We start from the raw sequence: 16,144 nt of genomic DNA on the forward strand, positions 1-16,144 counted from the left end.
TTTAAAATCACTAGAAATATTTTATTATAACTTAATCATAATGTCTACCGGTTTCGAAGCTAACTGCTTCTTTATCAAAACTGATTAAAACTATTTATGAGTATTAGCTTCGAAACCGGTAGACATTTTAATTAAGTTTTGTTAAAATATTTATAGTGATTTTAAAACAAAGTTACATTTTAATTATATAGGTAGTGGAAAATCACAATGTTAGGGCTTGAAATATAAATTATAAAATTCAACACATTGATTTTTTTCGCAAAGCACTAAAAAAATATTTCATTCTGTGTTTTTATTTTATTTTATTTGTAAATTTATCAGAACAGTTACATAAATTTATTTACATAAACGAGTAACACAACATTCCAGTTACAAATTTTCACATTTGTTATTAAATATAAATATCTGGATGAGGGACGGGAAGGAGGAAAAGGGGAAAAGGGAAAGATCAAAACTCAAGTTTAAGACAAATTATGAGAAAATAGGAACACACCACGATATGAATATCGACTTACTATGTGAGATACTTTCAAAAAATTTTACTCTCAACAGATGTGTGCGGAAAAATAACAGTTGGTGTACGTACGGATATTTAAAATGTTCATTACTTTAGAATGGTGAGTTTAAAATTAAACAAAATAGCGCTAATCACATCAACTGTCAGTACTACCACTTTCCAGTACCTTCACAGACTTCAATCAAAACACGTTCCTATCGATTATCATCAACGTCAAATTAAACTTCCGGTTATTTTCTGTATCCCTGATTGAATGTTTTAACCATGTTTCCAAAATATCGTTCTTGATGGACCTGTATTTAGAAATTAATAACAAGAAAACGATAATTAAAAAACAAGTACAGGGTGGCACAAAATTAATGACCCTATCGAACGATGTTATAATTTTTGCAAATGGCATCGTACGTCAATCATATTTGACATTTGTCGAACTAGACAGCTACAGCATAAAAAAGATTCAGGGTGGTGCAAAATATATCATCCAATTTTGTTTATGAAGAACTTTTTTACTAAGTAAAAATAAATGATTTTGAAAAATGGAAATCTTTATTTGGACCTTAATTTTATTTCTGTTAAGTGGAAAAGATTATATCCGTCAAGTAGCTACCGCCAGTGTCAGAACACATTTGTACCCGTTTTATCATTTTGTTTGTAGACAATGTCTAGTTCACAAATTTGAAATTGTCAAGTACGACGCCATTTGCAAAAAATGTAACATCTACGTGATTCATTTTGTGCCACCCTGTATATCAAAATGATAATTTGGTTAGCCTCTATTTTTCGCTGGTTGTTTGTATTTTGTACCTTGGTAATTCTCTTCAAAGATCGTTTTAGTAATATTATGCTCAACTTTCACCAAACATCAACATTCCACGCTGACCAAGAGTGGGCTACTCGTATTATCCAATTACAGTCACAACAATTATGCGGTTCACATTCACAAACGAGATGGACGCTTGAATAATAACCACGCAATACACCGAACAATTAGAAATAATTCCACCGAAAATTGGTTAGTGCGGTATCAAATATTATGTGCAAACGTCTTTTATATATGATATGACACTCAACTGTCGCCTGTCAATCTCGGAGAATTGAAACGACAGCTGTACGTGTGATGATGAGATACCTCGAGATTTCCCTCACCTGTTGATGCTTTGCCCCCATTGCAGCTTTCAAAGACAACAGCTAGAGGCATGTTGCAAGAACCTGGGTGAGGACCTATCCGACATCGGATCTATGTTAGTCCATAAGGAACTCTCACGAGAGGTGATAAAAATAATGCATGACATTGGTACCATAAATCAAGCTAGGACACAAAATGCCGGATCCTCTTCGAAGGCCTGTTGAAAATTAACAGTCTGGCTTCTCCTGGGGAGTTTTTGGTGGTTTCTTTCCAGCAATGAGCAAACGCTGAGAAGCGTTCCTGATTAGCGCACAATAGTTTATTCCTCTTTTTCCCAACACAGACTAAAATAAAACACGTTTTTTAGTTAGAAGAAACAAAACCCACTTAAAGATCTATAAATCTTATACATAATCATTTATCATCTTTGCACCAGAAATCAATTTTGGTAGATGTTCATAATTGTTCTATTATTGGTATTAGAAAAGTTGATAGAGCTGTGTTTATTGTATTTAAAAATACTTTTATAAGATTTTCTTGAATATTGAATCTCCAAGAATTGGAAAATTTTCTAGGTGAATGAGAATTGAGCATACAGAAATTTGCCGACTGGTGACTAGTTCGGGTATATTCACGTCAGAGTCAATATGATAAAAGACAAAAAAGAGACCCCTCTCAAAATATGCAATAGACCTCTATGGGTACTTTCTAGTTTATCCCAAATACACATTTAAGAAGGCTAACCACAGATTTTCATTGCAAAGGAATCAGTGTTGAACTCTTGCTCCATTGAAGTCAAGTTTACAAGATGGGCCGAGAAGGAAAATCGAAATCTATTATTTATTTTTTGGATTATTCTCGTGTCGATTACTTTTCCGTACAACACCTGACTATCCATGATGCCGCAAGAAGCTTGAACGAAAAACGGCACAATAACCCAAAACAACACTCTCAGCGCAAGAACTCAATTTTATGTTTCTCCAAAATGTCTTATTACCACCATTTAATGTTGTCTTGTTTATTTCAGACCGCCATCTTCACGGTGGTCCTGCTGCCGTTCCGTGTGGTGGTCATCTGCTGGCTTCTGGTGACGGCTTGGTTCCTGGCCTGCATCGGACTGTTCGGGCTCAGCGAGGAAGACCTCCGCAGCGAGCCCATGACTGGTTGGAGAAGGTAATACTCAAAACTTACATCATCGCGTATCGTCAGCCTATTTCTAAATCTTTGTATTGGAAATTTTTCATTTTTAAGTATTCCTATTGATTCATATGCTAGGGGTGGCACATAAGGAAGAGCTTTATCGTGAAGCTTTTCTGGTTTGTCATTTGTATGTATGTGGGCATCGCCAAGAGGACTTTAGTCTTCAGTTGCCACGTTCAGTGTGTGGAGGGTAAAAGCTCTCACTATTACTGAACTACTGAATTTTAACCAAATATTTCAGACACGAGTTTAAATATCCTGTTTTTGTTTTCAAAGCATAATAGCTTAGATGTAAAAAAACTTCCATTCCGGAAATAATATGAAACTTTTATATTGAAAGTTGCCCAAGTCCATTTGTTATTGTTTTTTGCGATAGTAATGAGTAAATAGTAAGGATAGTAAGTTAGTTATATGAACAAAGAAGTTTATTCAGAATATATTTATTATACTCTGAATAAACCAATTTAAGTCCATCAATACGATTTTTTCATCCACACACAATGGTGCAATAAGGCACTGCATAAAATTGATGCAATGTCAATTTGATAGTTTTTTTCTGAGATTCAGGTACCAGTCCGGAGTAATATGAAATATTTTTTTAGTTAAAAACTTATTTTGAACTCCCTGGGAATCAAACCCGGAACCTCCGGTATGGTAGGCAAATGTGCTAACCACTACATCATGCAGGCAGACAGAAATAATAAATATTCGTAGTTTTGATGTTGTCCGTTATCTGTAAATCAAACTGTTTTTAATTTAAATTAAACTGCACCTCTTGCTCATAAACCAGGTTATAATATCGTGGGTATACTGGCAAAAAACGTTAACTCTAAAATCCCTGTTTAAAGCTTTGAGCCTGAATAAAATACTCGCTATTTAACTGAAAGACGAATTTACCTTTAAAACCACATTGTTATGACATTTCAAACTACTTCGTGTATTTTTCCAGTTTATAGAACGTTGAAAACTATATTATATTCATCATTTAGTCAAAATTGCATATTTTCGATTTAAGGTTTTTTGCAAATAAAAATCTATCAGCGGAAGCTAAACTGGCAGTACACAATGGAGTTCTGGTTCCAACCCTTATGTATGGAAGCGAAGCATGGAGTTGGCAAAAGAAGGATGAAAACAGACTGAATGCAGTCAAAATGCGATCGCTCGGACGAATGTGTGGCAAAACGATGTTTGATAGATGTTCGAATGATGTTCGAATGATGAAATAAAGAAAGAATGTAAGGCTGAGATAAGCATTATCGATAAAATTAAGAAAGGTGTGTTGAGATGGTTTGGACATGTGGAGCGTATGAGTGAAGAAAGAACGGTTAAACAAATCTATTAGGCGAATGTAGTTGGAAAAAGAAGCAGAGGACGACCGAGGAAAACTTGGCACAATCAGGTATGTCGAATACTTGAAAGCGGCCGGGTCAGGGGTCGTAATAATCGTCGGGTATGTGTGAGGAGATGCATGAATGTAGAAGAGGCAAAGAATGTTTGCAAAGACCGAGCGGTTTGGCGTTCGATTCTCTCTGCCTACCCCTGCGGGGAAGCGGCGTGATGGTTAGTTAGTTAGGTTTTTTGCCAACACACCCACGATATATAATATGTTTAGAAATAGTCTGACACCGTTGATTTTTTATATTTTTTATTGTAACAAAGCAATTGAATTTTAAAATTGTGTATGCATAAAAACTAATGGTTAATGTATGTAGGTGGTGTTGGTCAATAATGTAATATAGCTTTGTCCTAAATTGCACAGTTATTTGTTGCACAATACTTCTCTTAAAAAATGTACGTGCTATACAGACAGTTGATTTATTTTTTAATTCCATCATTTGATACTTTCAACAGCCGTTTTATGAATTCCTAAGTTTATCAATAAATCAATAGGTAATAAATATAAAAACTACGTGAATAATTTTGTTTCTTAACGTGTACACGATGAAATTGCCATAATTGAAGGGGCCACTTAAATAATGATGAATGTCCAAATTTATATTTTTTTTTAAACAAAGTACGAGTATGTTTTGAATATTGAAAGCATTAACTTTGTGGATCATCTTGATATATTATTTTGAGAAATAAAAATACTTGTAGTAAAAATACTAGTAATAAATGTAACCCTGAAAAGGGCAACAGGTTGTTGCCGAAACTAGTTGGTTAAATAAAAATGTGAGTGGATCAGAACACAAAGTATTTTTATTTCTCGAAATAATATATAAAGTACGAGTATGCTATTATTTGTCAATATAGATTTTATTCCTCTTTTCCCATTTCAAGTTGTCAAGCTTTTTGTGGTGAATGAAAAAAAAATAGGTAAAGTACATGAACAAAAATTTTAAATTAAATTAATATTTGTGTTCTTATAATGATGATAAAAATATTCACAACATTTTGATTGTGTCCAAATAATGGTTTACAAATCTTTCTCAAATTAGGAGTTATTTTTACATTTTTATATCTCAACATAGATGAAGAAGAATAAGGATGTCTGGGTATTTACAGGAGTTCGGACCTTGTATAAAAATAAAAGGGCACTTTCTAAATAAAAGCTTTGTCAATTCAACATAGATGGCTGTTATGTGAATTCATATGTATACTGTCGACGAATTCATATGTATACGAGATTGATCAATATATCTAGGACTTCCGAAAATTTGAGTAGAGTGGTTTTCAGTCATGGGTATAATTAGTGAATGCTGCACGTGTGTAAAGTGATCACTTAAACCAGACCATGACGGTTGTAAACCCCGTAAATGGCCAAACTTCCATATTCTTCTTCATCCACGTTGAGATGTCAACCAAATAATACTACCAGTAATCGATACAATGCTATAATCTTATTCAGTTGTATTATCTGTTGTATTTCTCAGAGATTCATTTGTTCACTAGGTATAATAATTAATAATACTATGTATACTTATAAAAACGTGGGAACCCGACCATAATTTTTCTTGAGAAAGGAATACATATTCTATACACGTATTATGTAATTCATATAAATATTTGTGTGGTGACTTTTGACACTTTTGACCCTGAGAAGGTTTCTTTTGTTGGTTTTTACTCAGCCTCCTCTCTTTCTTTCTACCTTACGAATTTCACATCGTTTGAAACAAATTCAAATACATTTCTCATATAATTGCACTTGTTTACACTTCTTTGACGATGCGTTTTAAGGCCCGGTATTCGTTAACTCGTAACATAATTTTCTCTATATCTAGGTAACATTTTACGTAATTCATCTTTTTATTAAAACACCGTTTTTGCATTGAAAAATGAGTTTTTCGTCGTCAAGAAAAGAGTTATTAAAAGGAAATGAGTAAAAAAAAATTTTTTTCCATAATATATATTTTTATCTATAGTATTTATATATATATATATATATATATATATATATATATATATATATATATATATATATATATATATATATATATATATATATATATATATATATATATATATATATATATATATATATACATATTTTTTTTTTCTATATTCTATACCTTATTTAAACAAATCGAGCATAGACATACGTACAGCCCTGACCGCGGCTGAACGGATTCTGATTTGAACGCTTGAGACAAGCTCGAGATCTCACCCTTATTTATAACATGCGCTATTTTTACCCAGTTAGAAATACATAAAACAATGCATCAATTTAGATTTTATAGTTTGTTTTTTTTTTTATTTGAAAACATAGTTTTCCTCTTAAATTAACTTTACTTTAACCAACAACAAAAAAAATCTGTAATAATTTGCCTCTTAAAAGTCATTTAACAATATTTTTATTCGGGATTGACCAAGCTGTGTGTACAAAACTTTCCTATGTTTTTGTTTAAACTACATGCGAGAGGGGCTGTGGAGTAGTTAGGAATACGCTCGACTGCGAAACCGGCGTCGCGGGTCCGATTCCCGCCAAGTGCAAATCAAATTCCTAAAAAATTATCCATTCGCTCCACAAGTCTATAAAAACGTTAATATTTTTAATAAATATTTATATATATATGTACTGAAGTAGCCTTAAATTCCTTCGGTATATTTTTACATTCATAAATTTGTATTATACTTACATTTCTACAATATATATTTATAAAATATCTAAAAATCTTTATATATTATCTAGCTATCTAAGAGAAATTAAATTACCGAGGGTTTATTGTTTAGTCTCAAAAAACCATTATTTTACATCAGGTAAATCCACTTAATAATATTTTTAATTATTTTTAGTTGCATGTTTTTGTCGTTCTGCTAATCTTCATAAACCCGTGAATAGTATACTATTATACCCTCTAATGAGTAATTTGGAAGAGCGCGTTGTTACAAAACTAATTTAATTTACTCATAGTGAATTCAGCCCATTCGTGATGAAAACGGTACCTACGTTTAATTTATGAATCTGCTAGAATCTCGTAAATGAGGATGAACAACGAAATAATTTAATATACATTTCGTTCACCATATACTCTTGACTAACGAATGCCGTATTTATAAAGCTAGATTTAAAACAAAATGCATTGAATTACAGTTAATCAAATTCCATCTCCGTAGTATCATTAAAACCTATCAAAATTGTATCAGTAACATTGAAATGGATTTTTTAACAGTGTTACGTTGATGATATATTATATATAAGAGACCCTTGGTGAATGTTACAAGTGTATTTAATAATCTCATATTTGTATATTCTTATTTTTGTATTTTGTAATAACTTTTTGAAATACATATATTTCGCATTACTGTAAATCTTCAGTGGTTTGACATATCGCTCACTCCTTTCAACAACGATATATTAAAAAAAAAAAACTTGATTTTTCAAGAGATCGTTTTTAAAGTATAAAATATAATAAAAAGCATTAAAAATAAATATCAAGCCGCTTATTGAACTTTTTACCGTGCAATAGGTCTTTTTAGGTAAAACCTGAATGTTTTTCTTCATTTGAAAAATATTTCGTTTATTTAAAAAAATAATTAAACAATACTTTTTTTTCGAAATACGTTTTTTTCAAAAACAACACTTTCTGCCCTGTAGCAAGTAAATATTAAGTTTAAAATATACCGCTTTTGCTGGGATATAGTACATTTACTGGGCATTCCGAAAACATGCACAACTGAAAATTGTCGATTTTCGATATATGACGTTGTTGAAAGGAGTGAGCGATATTACGTCATTAGATTTTTTTAAACATGACAAGTCTCATAAATATTTTTCAAAAAATATTATTAAACTCTTAAAAGCATCTCCTTTGCAGTCTACTTTTTCTTAAAATGGCAAAAATTATAAAACTTTCCAAAAAAAAAAAACGAATTGTGTATTTTTATACAAAATCGTAGCCTCATTTCAGTGTTCAATCAAAATCGCGATCAGCATAAATGAGACAGAAAACTGATTTTGTAACTCCTTACTTTTAAATAATTAATCAAAACCGTATAACCATGTAACAATCAAATTCCCTGAGTTGATATTCTTGGATTGTTTATAAAACGAATTTTGACAAACTGGGTCCCTTATAGCACTTCATGAAACTGATTTCATCCTGCCATCACACTTTCGCTAATCCATCATAACCATTAATTATCATATTCTCGCAATCCAACCATAGTACCTCCATCATAGCGAGCTTATTACGATTTATGAAGCTTAACGCTTCTAAGATGTTGTCTCATTTTAATTTACTGTCTTTTTTACATTATAATTCATTAAATTAGCAGGTACAGGTATGAATAATATATATTTACATTTACAACATTTTGAGTGTGTCCAAATACTTGTTCACAAAATCTGGATTATCTCCAATTACAGGAGTTATTTTCATATTATTTTTTGACATCTCATCAAAGACGAAGAAGAATATGGAAGTCTGGGCATTTACGGGCCTGACGACCGTCATAGGCTGGTTTAAGTGAACACTTTACACACGTGTAACGTTCACCAATTCTACCCATTATGACGGTCGTCATATAACGGTATTATGACGGTCGTCAGCTCCGTAAATGCCCAGACTTCCAAATTCTTCTTCATCTTTGATAAGATGTCAAAAATAATATATTTACATTAATTGATTCGTCACTTTTCGGTAATTTCTTTCCATTTTTAATTTAAGTTTTACTTGGTAAATACAACCATCTCTTAAAATCTATAAAAATTAATTCTTCTTACCGTTATTCGCACCCAATGGTGCATAGGGCACTGCATCGTTTTGATGCCGTGTTATCTTGTTCGTTACTTACATGAAGGCAAGGTCATCACTCCTGCGCCTCAGGGACCACTCCAGGGTAATATTAAATCACTAAATGTATTTATTTTCACCCCCTTCCCTGGGAATCGCACCCGGAACCACCAGCAGGTAACTTAACACGCTAACCATTCCACCATGGAGGCGGACATAAAATTGATTATCAATTATAAAAATATATGATTGCAATCTATCTACCGTATACTGTATTTATCAAATGATGCGGAATCGTCAAAAAACGTGTCACAATATATTTTAAGAATAGTGGTACTAACCAAGTGATACATAAATTAGTAATTTATATATATATATATATATATATATATATATATATATATATATATATATATACATATATATATATATATATATATATATATATATATATATATATATAAATATACATATATATATATATATATATATATATATATATATATATATATATATATATATATATATATATATATATATATATATATATATATATATATGTATATATATATATATATATATATATATATATATATATATATATATATATATATATATATATATATATATATATATATATATATATATATATATATATATTTATATATATATATATATATATATATATATATATATATATATATATATATATATATATAGCATATATATAGCGTGGTAATATTTTCCTTCGTAAATTGGGTGTAAATAATATGTAAAGTGGGTGCACCTATAATAATAAAATAAACAATGTGTTGCTTTGTTATTAAAGTTTATTCTTAATTTATCTTTATACTATTTTTCTATCTATCTGATTCTGACAGTTCAGAATATTATATTTTTTGTATCTGATGTCTTTTGTTTTATTCAGTGCGACGCATGCGACATCTGGTGGTAGAACTGTTTTATGTAGGTACTATTTGTAAGTACTTAATAAAATGTATAGGTAGGTACCTAGGTATTTTTTTTACATATATATATATATATATATAATATATATATATATATATATATATATATATATATATATATATATATATATATATATATATATATATATATATATATATGTATACATATATAATGTATTTAACTATCGCATACATGTGTTTTGACTTTTCCGTATATTTTTTTCTACCATGCGTATGCATCGCAGTAAATTGGTGCCTAAGGGCAAATGTATTTACATATGGTATTCGTAACACCAGTTCTATTCATTTGCCCACATGTACCTACTATAAAATCTCTCTTTTCTTTATTTTTAATTGTGTATAACTGAGCGGTGATTATCTTTTACGATGGTTCAAATCTCGCCACAATGCAATATTAAATATTTTTAATTCAAGTGAGTAGAAGTATGTATAATATATCGTCTTCTGATCATATTGTGTTTTATAAAATCTCTAGAATACACGATTTGTTTTCAGTGTTACGTAGTAATTTTCACTCTTAATTTTATATAACTATGTCGTTAAAACGCTCAATGAATGTCTTGAAATTTCATTATTGATTCGGCAGTCACTTTGTGGTAAAATCTATCCATTTTTATTAATATTTTACTTAGTAAATACCATTATTTCTTAAAATCTACTGTGACACGTGTTTTGATGCATTCCGCAACGGTGTTTAAAAATGATGCGGAATGCATCGAAACACGTGTCACGTTAGATTTTAAGAAATAGTGGTATTTACTAAGTAAAACATTAATTAAAATGTTTTGAAATATGAACGAGTATTAAAAGTATTACTTACGTTTTATTACTTTTTAAAGTGCTACAGACATTTAAGTACTAAAATCCATTGTGTATTGTTCTTTTCAAAATATGACTTCTTTTGCAGTTATAAATTATTTTATACAGTGCGTCATAGCATATTGTATTGTAAAGTCATTGTATTATTTAATTAATTCTTACGATTCTTTGTACATCGCGGGCCATCTTAAAATAAATGTTTTTATTTATCCAATATTTATTTATCTACATTCCAAGTAAAGTAGTTCTTAGGAAACTCGTTCTTAACTGGACCGAAAATAAAATTTTCCAAAAATTGAAAATATGAGCAAAAAAAATAATACCACGTACAGTAAACGGGGTGTACTTCTCTTAAGGCATTTTTTATTATATTATTTATATCTCGGTTGGGTGTGGAACTAAATCATTGAATTATTTTTATGGAAATAATAAACAATGTAAGATGTATTACGGGCTTATTTTTATACGGTAATAAAAATTATGACAAATTATGAAAAATGAGTTCATAAATAATCTCTGCTCCTGAAAAATTTCCTGAAAGCAAAATCTCACACTAAAAAAAAGATATAATATACGGCCTCGTAAAAGTTCTTTTTGACGGCGCTAATTGTAATCTATTTATAAATTTATATATTATTTTTAAAGTAATAAAAACCTTTTTAATACCTAAAACGAATTTCCCATTATTTACAATGTTTTTAATATTTAAAGTATCTTTATAGATAATTTCAAATGGTACTATTAATATTGTTCATTCCAAATCGTAAATTAAAATAAAATCCAAACACGCTGACATTTTTATGTCTTCATTTTGACAAATCTTATTCAGGTTGGCCAAAACTATTCATTTCTCTGCTACCATTTCTCCTCGTAAAGAGATTAAATTTTTATGACCAAAACATTTTATGGCAGCAAGAAAGATTGCTGCCCGATAGTTTTATTATTCGTGCTAGGTATGGCTGTAGGCGCGGCCAAAGAAAGTTTATTTTGCCAAGAATACCTTATGATTAGTATTCAGGTACTCACCTATATGTCCACGAAATTTTTGACGTAAAATGATCGTCAGACAATTTAGGAATATGTTCTCGCTTTTTGACTTGCATAATTCGCTCACTCCTTTCAAGAACGTCATCAATTAAAAAACTTGATTTTTCAGGAAAACGTTTTTAAAGTGTAAGCATATAATACAATGTATTAAAAATAAATATCAAGCCACTTATTGAACTTTTAACTGTGTAACAGATCTTTTTAGGTAAAACCTGAAGGTTTTTTTCTCCATTTGAGAAATATTTAGTATATTTAAAAAAATAATTAAACAATACCTTTTCTTCCAAATACTAAAACAACACTTTCTGCCCTGTAGCGGGTAAATATTAAGTTAAAAATATGCCGCTTTTGCTGGGATATAGTACATTTTCTTGGCTTTCCGAAAACATGCACAACTGAAAATTGACGATTTTTGATTTATGACGTTCTTGAAAGGAGTGAGCTATAAGTTCTCGCTTTTTGACTTGCATAATTATACGCGTCTGCAGTTGACATGACCGAAAACCATAAAATCAAACCTGACCGAAAAATGCGAAAATGGTGCCACCTTTCATCGATCACTTTACTTATGCTCGCCTGGATAATATTTTTAAGCAATTGAAGGGATCCTTTCTCTCTCTTTCGTATAAAAATCGTCGGAAATCAAATACATACACCACGATTTCCAATAAGACCGATCTTCAGCGATAAATTATTTGGAAAAAGGTTCTTTCGCTCGTCAAAATGGTATAATAATACCAAAAGTCATGTTATACGATTAATACTTGTACATTACGCGGATCACTGCAAGCCAGGTGTTTGATCAAATTAATTTTTTTGAAGGGCAACCATAAGTGAACTATCAGATTATCTATTGATCGTATCATTTTCTCGTTGATATTGGCCTAAAAACTGAAGACTTTTTTTTCAATTCACCATTGGATCATTATTACTATAACCGGATGGATTATTTATTTTAAAATATGCTTAATTATACCAACATTTTTTTAATGTATTTACAGTATTTATGTATATACAAAAAATGTTTTGACCGTCGAAAGACATGTCTGACCTCAACTTTTTATGACTTTAATTATGGTAAAAATACAACAATTTATAAGTGGCTTACTAGTCTAGTTTTTTTTTACATTATTTCACCTAAAAGCCACCTAGTAAAATTTAAATATAATATATAATAAAGTTTTTTTTTACAATATTTTAGGATAATGCATAATTCCTTGTTTTATATGTTCGTCGTTGTTTAGGTTTGCACTTTTCGAACCAATAATATACCAAAACGGAAAAACATATTATTTTAGTAAAAAAAATAATATGAAAATAAAAAATTAAGTAAAGTATACAACTTGTAATACAATTTTATTTACGGCTACGGCCGTTAATAAAGGGATAAAAAATATATAAAAAAAAACAAAGATTGGAATGGATAGATTTACCAAAAAGTGACTGCCGAATCAATTAATGAAATAAAATAAAACTAAATCTATTTATAAACACCTAATAGTATGTATATTTACGAGTCTACATCAACTGTCATTAATAAAAATATATCATTATTACTACGTATACAACATATCTGATACCATTTTATTACCGTTTTAATTTTTTATATCGTTCTTTCATTTATCGCTCGTATAAAAACAATTGAGGCATTTCTACTTGCACACTCATTACACGTAAAATTCCAATAGCCTATTTTGGGCCACCTTTCTTTCTTGAAATAAATAGGCGAAATTATTTTAATTGCAAAGAAAGTTTGTATTAATCACTGTCAATGTGTGAACATGTTTATTTAAGTATAAACCAATGTCCAAAACTATCCTGGCTATTAATTTTATAAGCCTGCACCGGTTTCAAAGGCGTTATTATTACGTTTTATTAATCTTATCGATTAATCCACAACAATCTTACTGACCACTAGAAAACTGATAGATTATGTTTTTAAAAAAATGAAACGCTTTAAAACGTTAAAAGGTCGTCACGACCGTATTCGAATGCAGTTATTTTTGCATACTTAACAAATAAATCCGGATTGAATCGATTGATTTATATTTGTGTACTCATTTCGTTAAATAGTTTATTGTTTTTTTTATCGCATGTGGGTAGATAAAGTTTATCGGTATTGCATCGTTAAATAAACACATTAAGAATTATTAAAAATTTAAATAAATTATGTTGCTACTTAAGCGAAACAGTCCAAATTTCTCTTCTGTTTTTCACCACAAACAATGGACACTTCTTCATCGACATCTTTATAAAAATATAATCTCCCCTTGCAACTGCTTTCTCAAGTTTTTTTAAACTTTATTGTGATATTGATGATACATAGATCGAACCTATGCTGAAAGTTGAAGGTACGATCATAGATCGAAGACGAACTTATGCTGAAAATAGTGAAAATTGATGGTACGATGATAGACCGAAGACGAACTTATGCTGAAAATAGTGAAAATTGATGGTACAATGATAGATCGAAGACGAACCTATGCTGAAAATAGTGAAAATTAAAGGTACGATGATAGATCGAAGACAAACATATGCTGAAAATTGAAAGTACGATGATAGATCGAAGACGAACCTATGCTGAAAATTGAAGGTACGATGATAGATCGAAGACGAGTGATAAAACATCCTTTCATTTTTTTACTGTTTTTTTTATTTTATGAAAAATAAGCATTAACATTTTTTTCAGAATATAACTATAAGTTTGAGTTTTTATTATTATTTATACTTACCATTTATAAATCAGATGACATGTTCCGTTATCCGTATGTTTGTGTTTACAAATTTACAGCCATATTATACGAAAGAAAGCGTGGTGTCTATAATAATATGCTCGTAAATTATTCGACCGGTGTCCATATCACTTTCATTTCATAGGTGTGGGTCAATATTCTAGTCATTCTACCAAACATCACTCCCCACCTCCAAATACCGCGTGGTCTCTAACGAGAAATGCCGAATACATGTTTCAGTACCTCCTAACTACATAGGGGAATTCCGCATAACTTGGCCATATTGAACAACTTTAAATTCATTTTATGAAGTGAAATTTAAAATTGAAAATAGATACAATTACTTCGGGTTTTTTTAGTTCTTTTGAAATATTAATTAATGTCTTATCTGACTTCTAAGTTTGTTTATTAATTTAGAAGTCGGATAATATTATCCGAATACATATATATATATATATATATATATATATATATATATATATATATATATATATATATATATATATATATATCTATATATATATATATATATATATATATATATATATATATATATATATATATATATACATATATATATATATATATATATATATATATATATATATATATATATATATATATATATATATATATTATAGATATTTAAAATAAACTTATATACACTCGAAATCATTCTATCCATTTTCAATTTAATTATCACTTGGTAAATGCCACTATTCCTTAAAATCTATCGTGACACGTATTTCGATGCAATTAGAAATAGTAGTATTTAACGTGAGAAAATTAAATTAAAAATCTATGTTTATTACCATAATGTGTCTGTCGAATTAATTAATGAAACCCTTCTTTGTTAATTTAACAAATTTGAGTTTCACTTTCTTGAAGAAAAAATCGGGATTTTGTTATGAAACATATAAACATACATATGTATGTATTTAGATTTGTAAAGTATGTGGCCCATTATTAAAAATAGGAATCAAGTTGTGGTAAAGTGGGCTCGAGCCTAGAAACTCTTAAAAAGCCTACGAATCTGTAAAACTGCCCACAGGATCGCAACCTGACATATGATTTATACTTTTTGTATAATCGTTGTTAAAAAATAATATAAATCTTAATACACGTTATTCGACACTAGAGGGCATCCAGGCATTTGACTCGACCCAAAAATAGAACTTCATTTTCCTTTTTTAACATTTCATATATATTTTATTTTAAGATATAAAATTATGCAACGAGATAAGTAAATTTATCGTATAGCCAACTCACACGGACCTCCCCTACAAAAGTTTATCAACTCGAAATAAAATCATCAGTAGGCTGGCTAGCTATCTGGTATGTTAAATTCACGGTGAATTTACACATTCATAATTTCTCGTGGTTTATCGTCGTGTTGTGTCCATAATTTCTTTTAAATTATATGAGTAGTACGAGTAAATAATGATACATGGTACATGATGATACCTATGAGATATTTTCGGAATAGTATGCCGCTCATTTTCGTATTGTACCTACAAGACGTACAAATTAGAAAGTTGAAA

The 16,144-nt window shown here is 29.8% G+C and overlaps 1 protein-coding gene across 2 annotated transcripts in view; it reads left to right on the forward strand.

Moving 5' to 3' along the window:
• Nucleotides 1-16,144, forward strand: part of LPCAT (lysophosphatidylcholine acyltransferase) — an 83,826-nt gene that overhangs the window by 24,809 nt on the left and 42,873 nt on the right. For both annotated transcript variants that reach the window (XM_088264197.1, XM_088264198.1), the window contains exon 2: nt 2,671-2,816. In XM_088264197.1, coding sequence (XP_088120323.1) covers nt 2,671-2,816 — 146 coding nt within the window. The remainder of the gene's footprint in view (nt 1-2,670; nt 2,817-16,144) is intronic.

This window comes from Brachycentrus maculatus, unplaced genomic scaffold, assembly GCF_059751285.1.
Source record: "Brachycentrus maculatus isolate JH-2025_06_01 unplaced genomic scaffold, ASM5975128v1 h1tg000220l, whole genome shotgun sequence".
In the NCBI taxonomy this organism is placed as follows: Eukaryota; Metazoa; Arthropoda; class Insecta; order Trichoptera; family Brachycentridae; genus Brachycentrus; species Brachycentrus maculatus.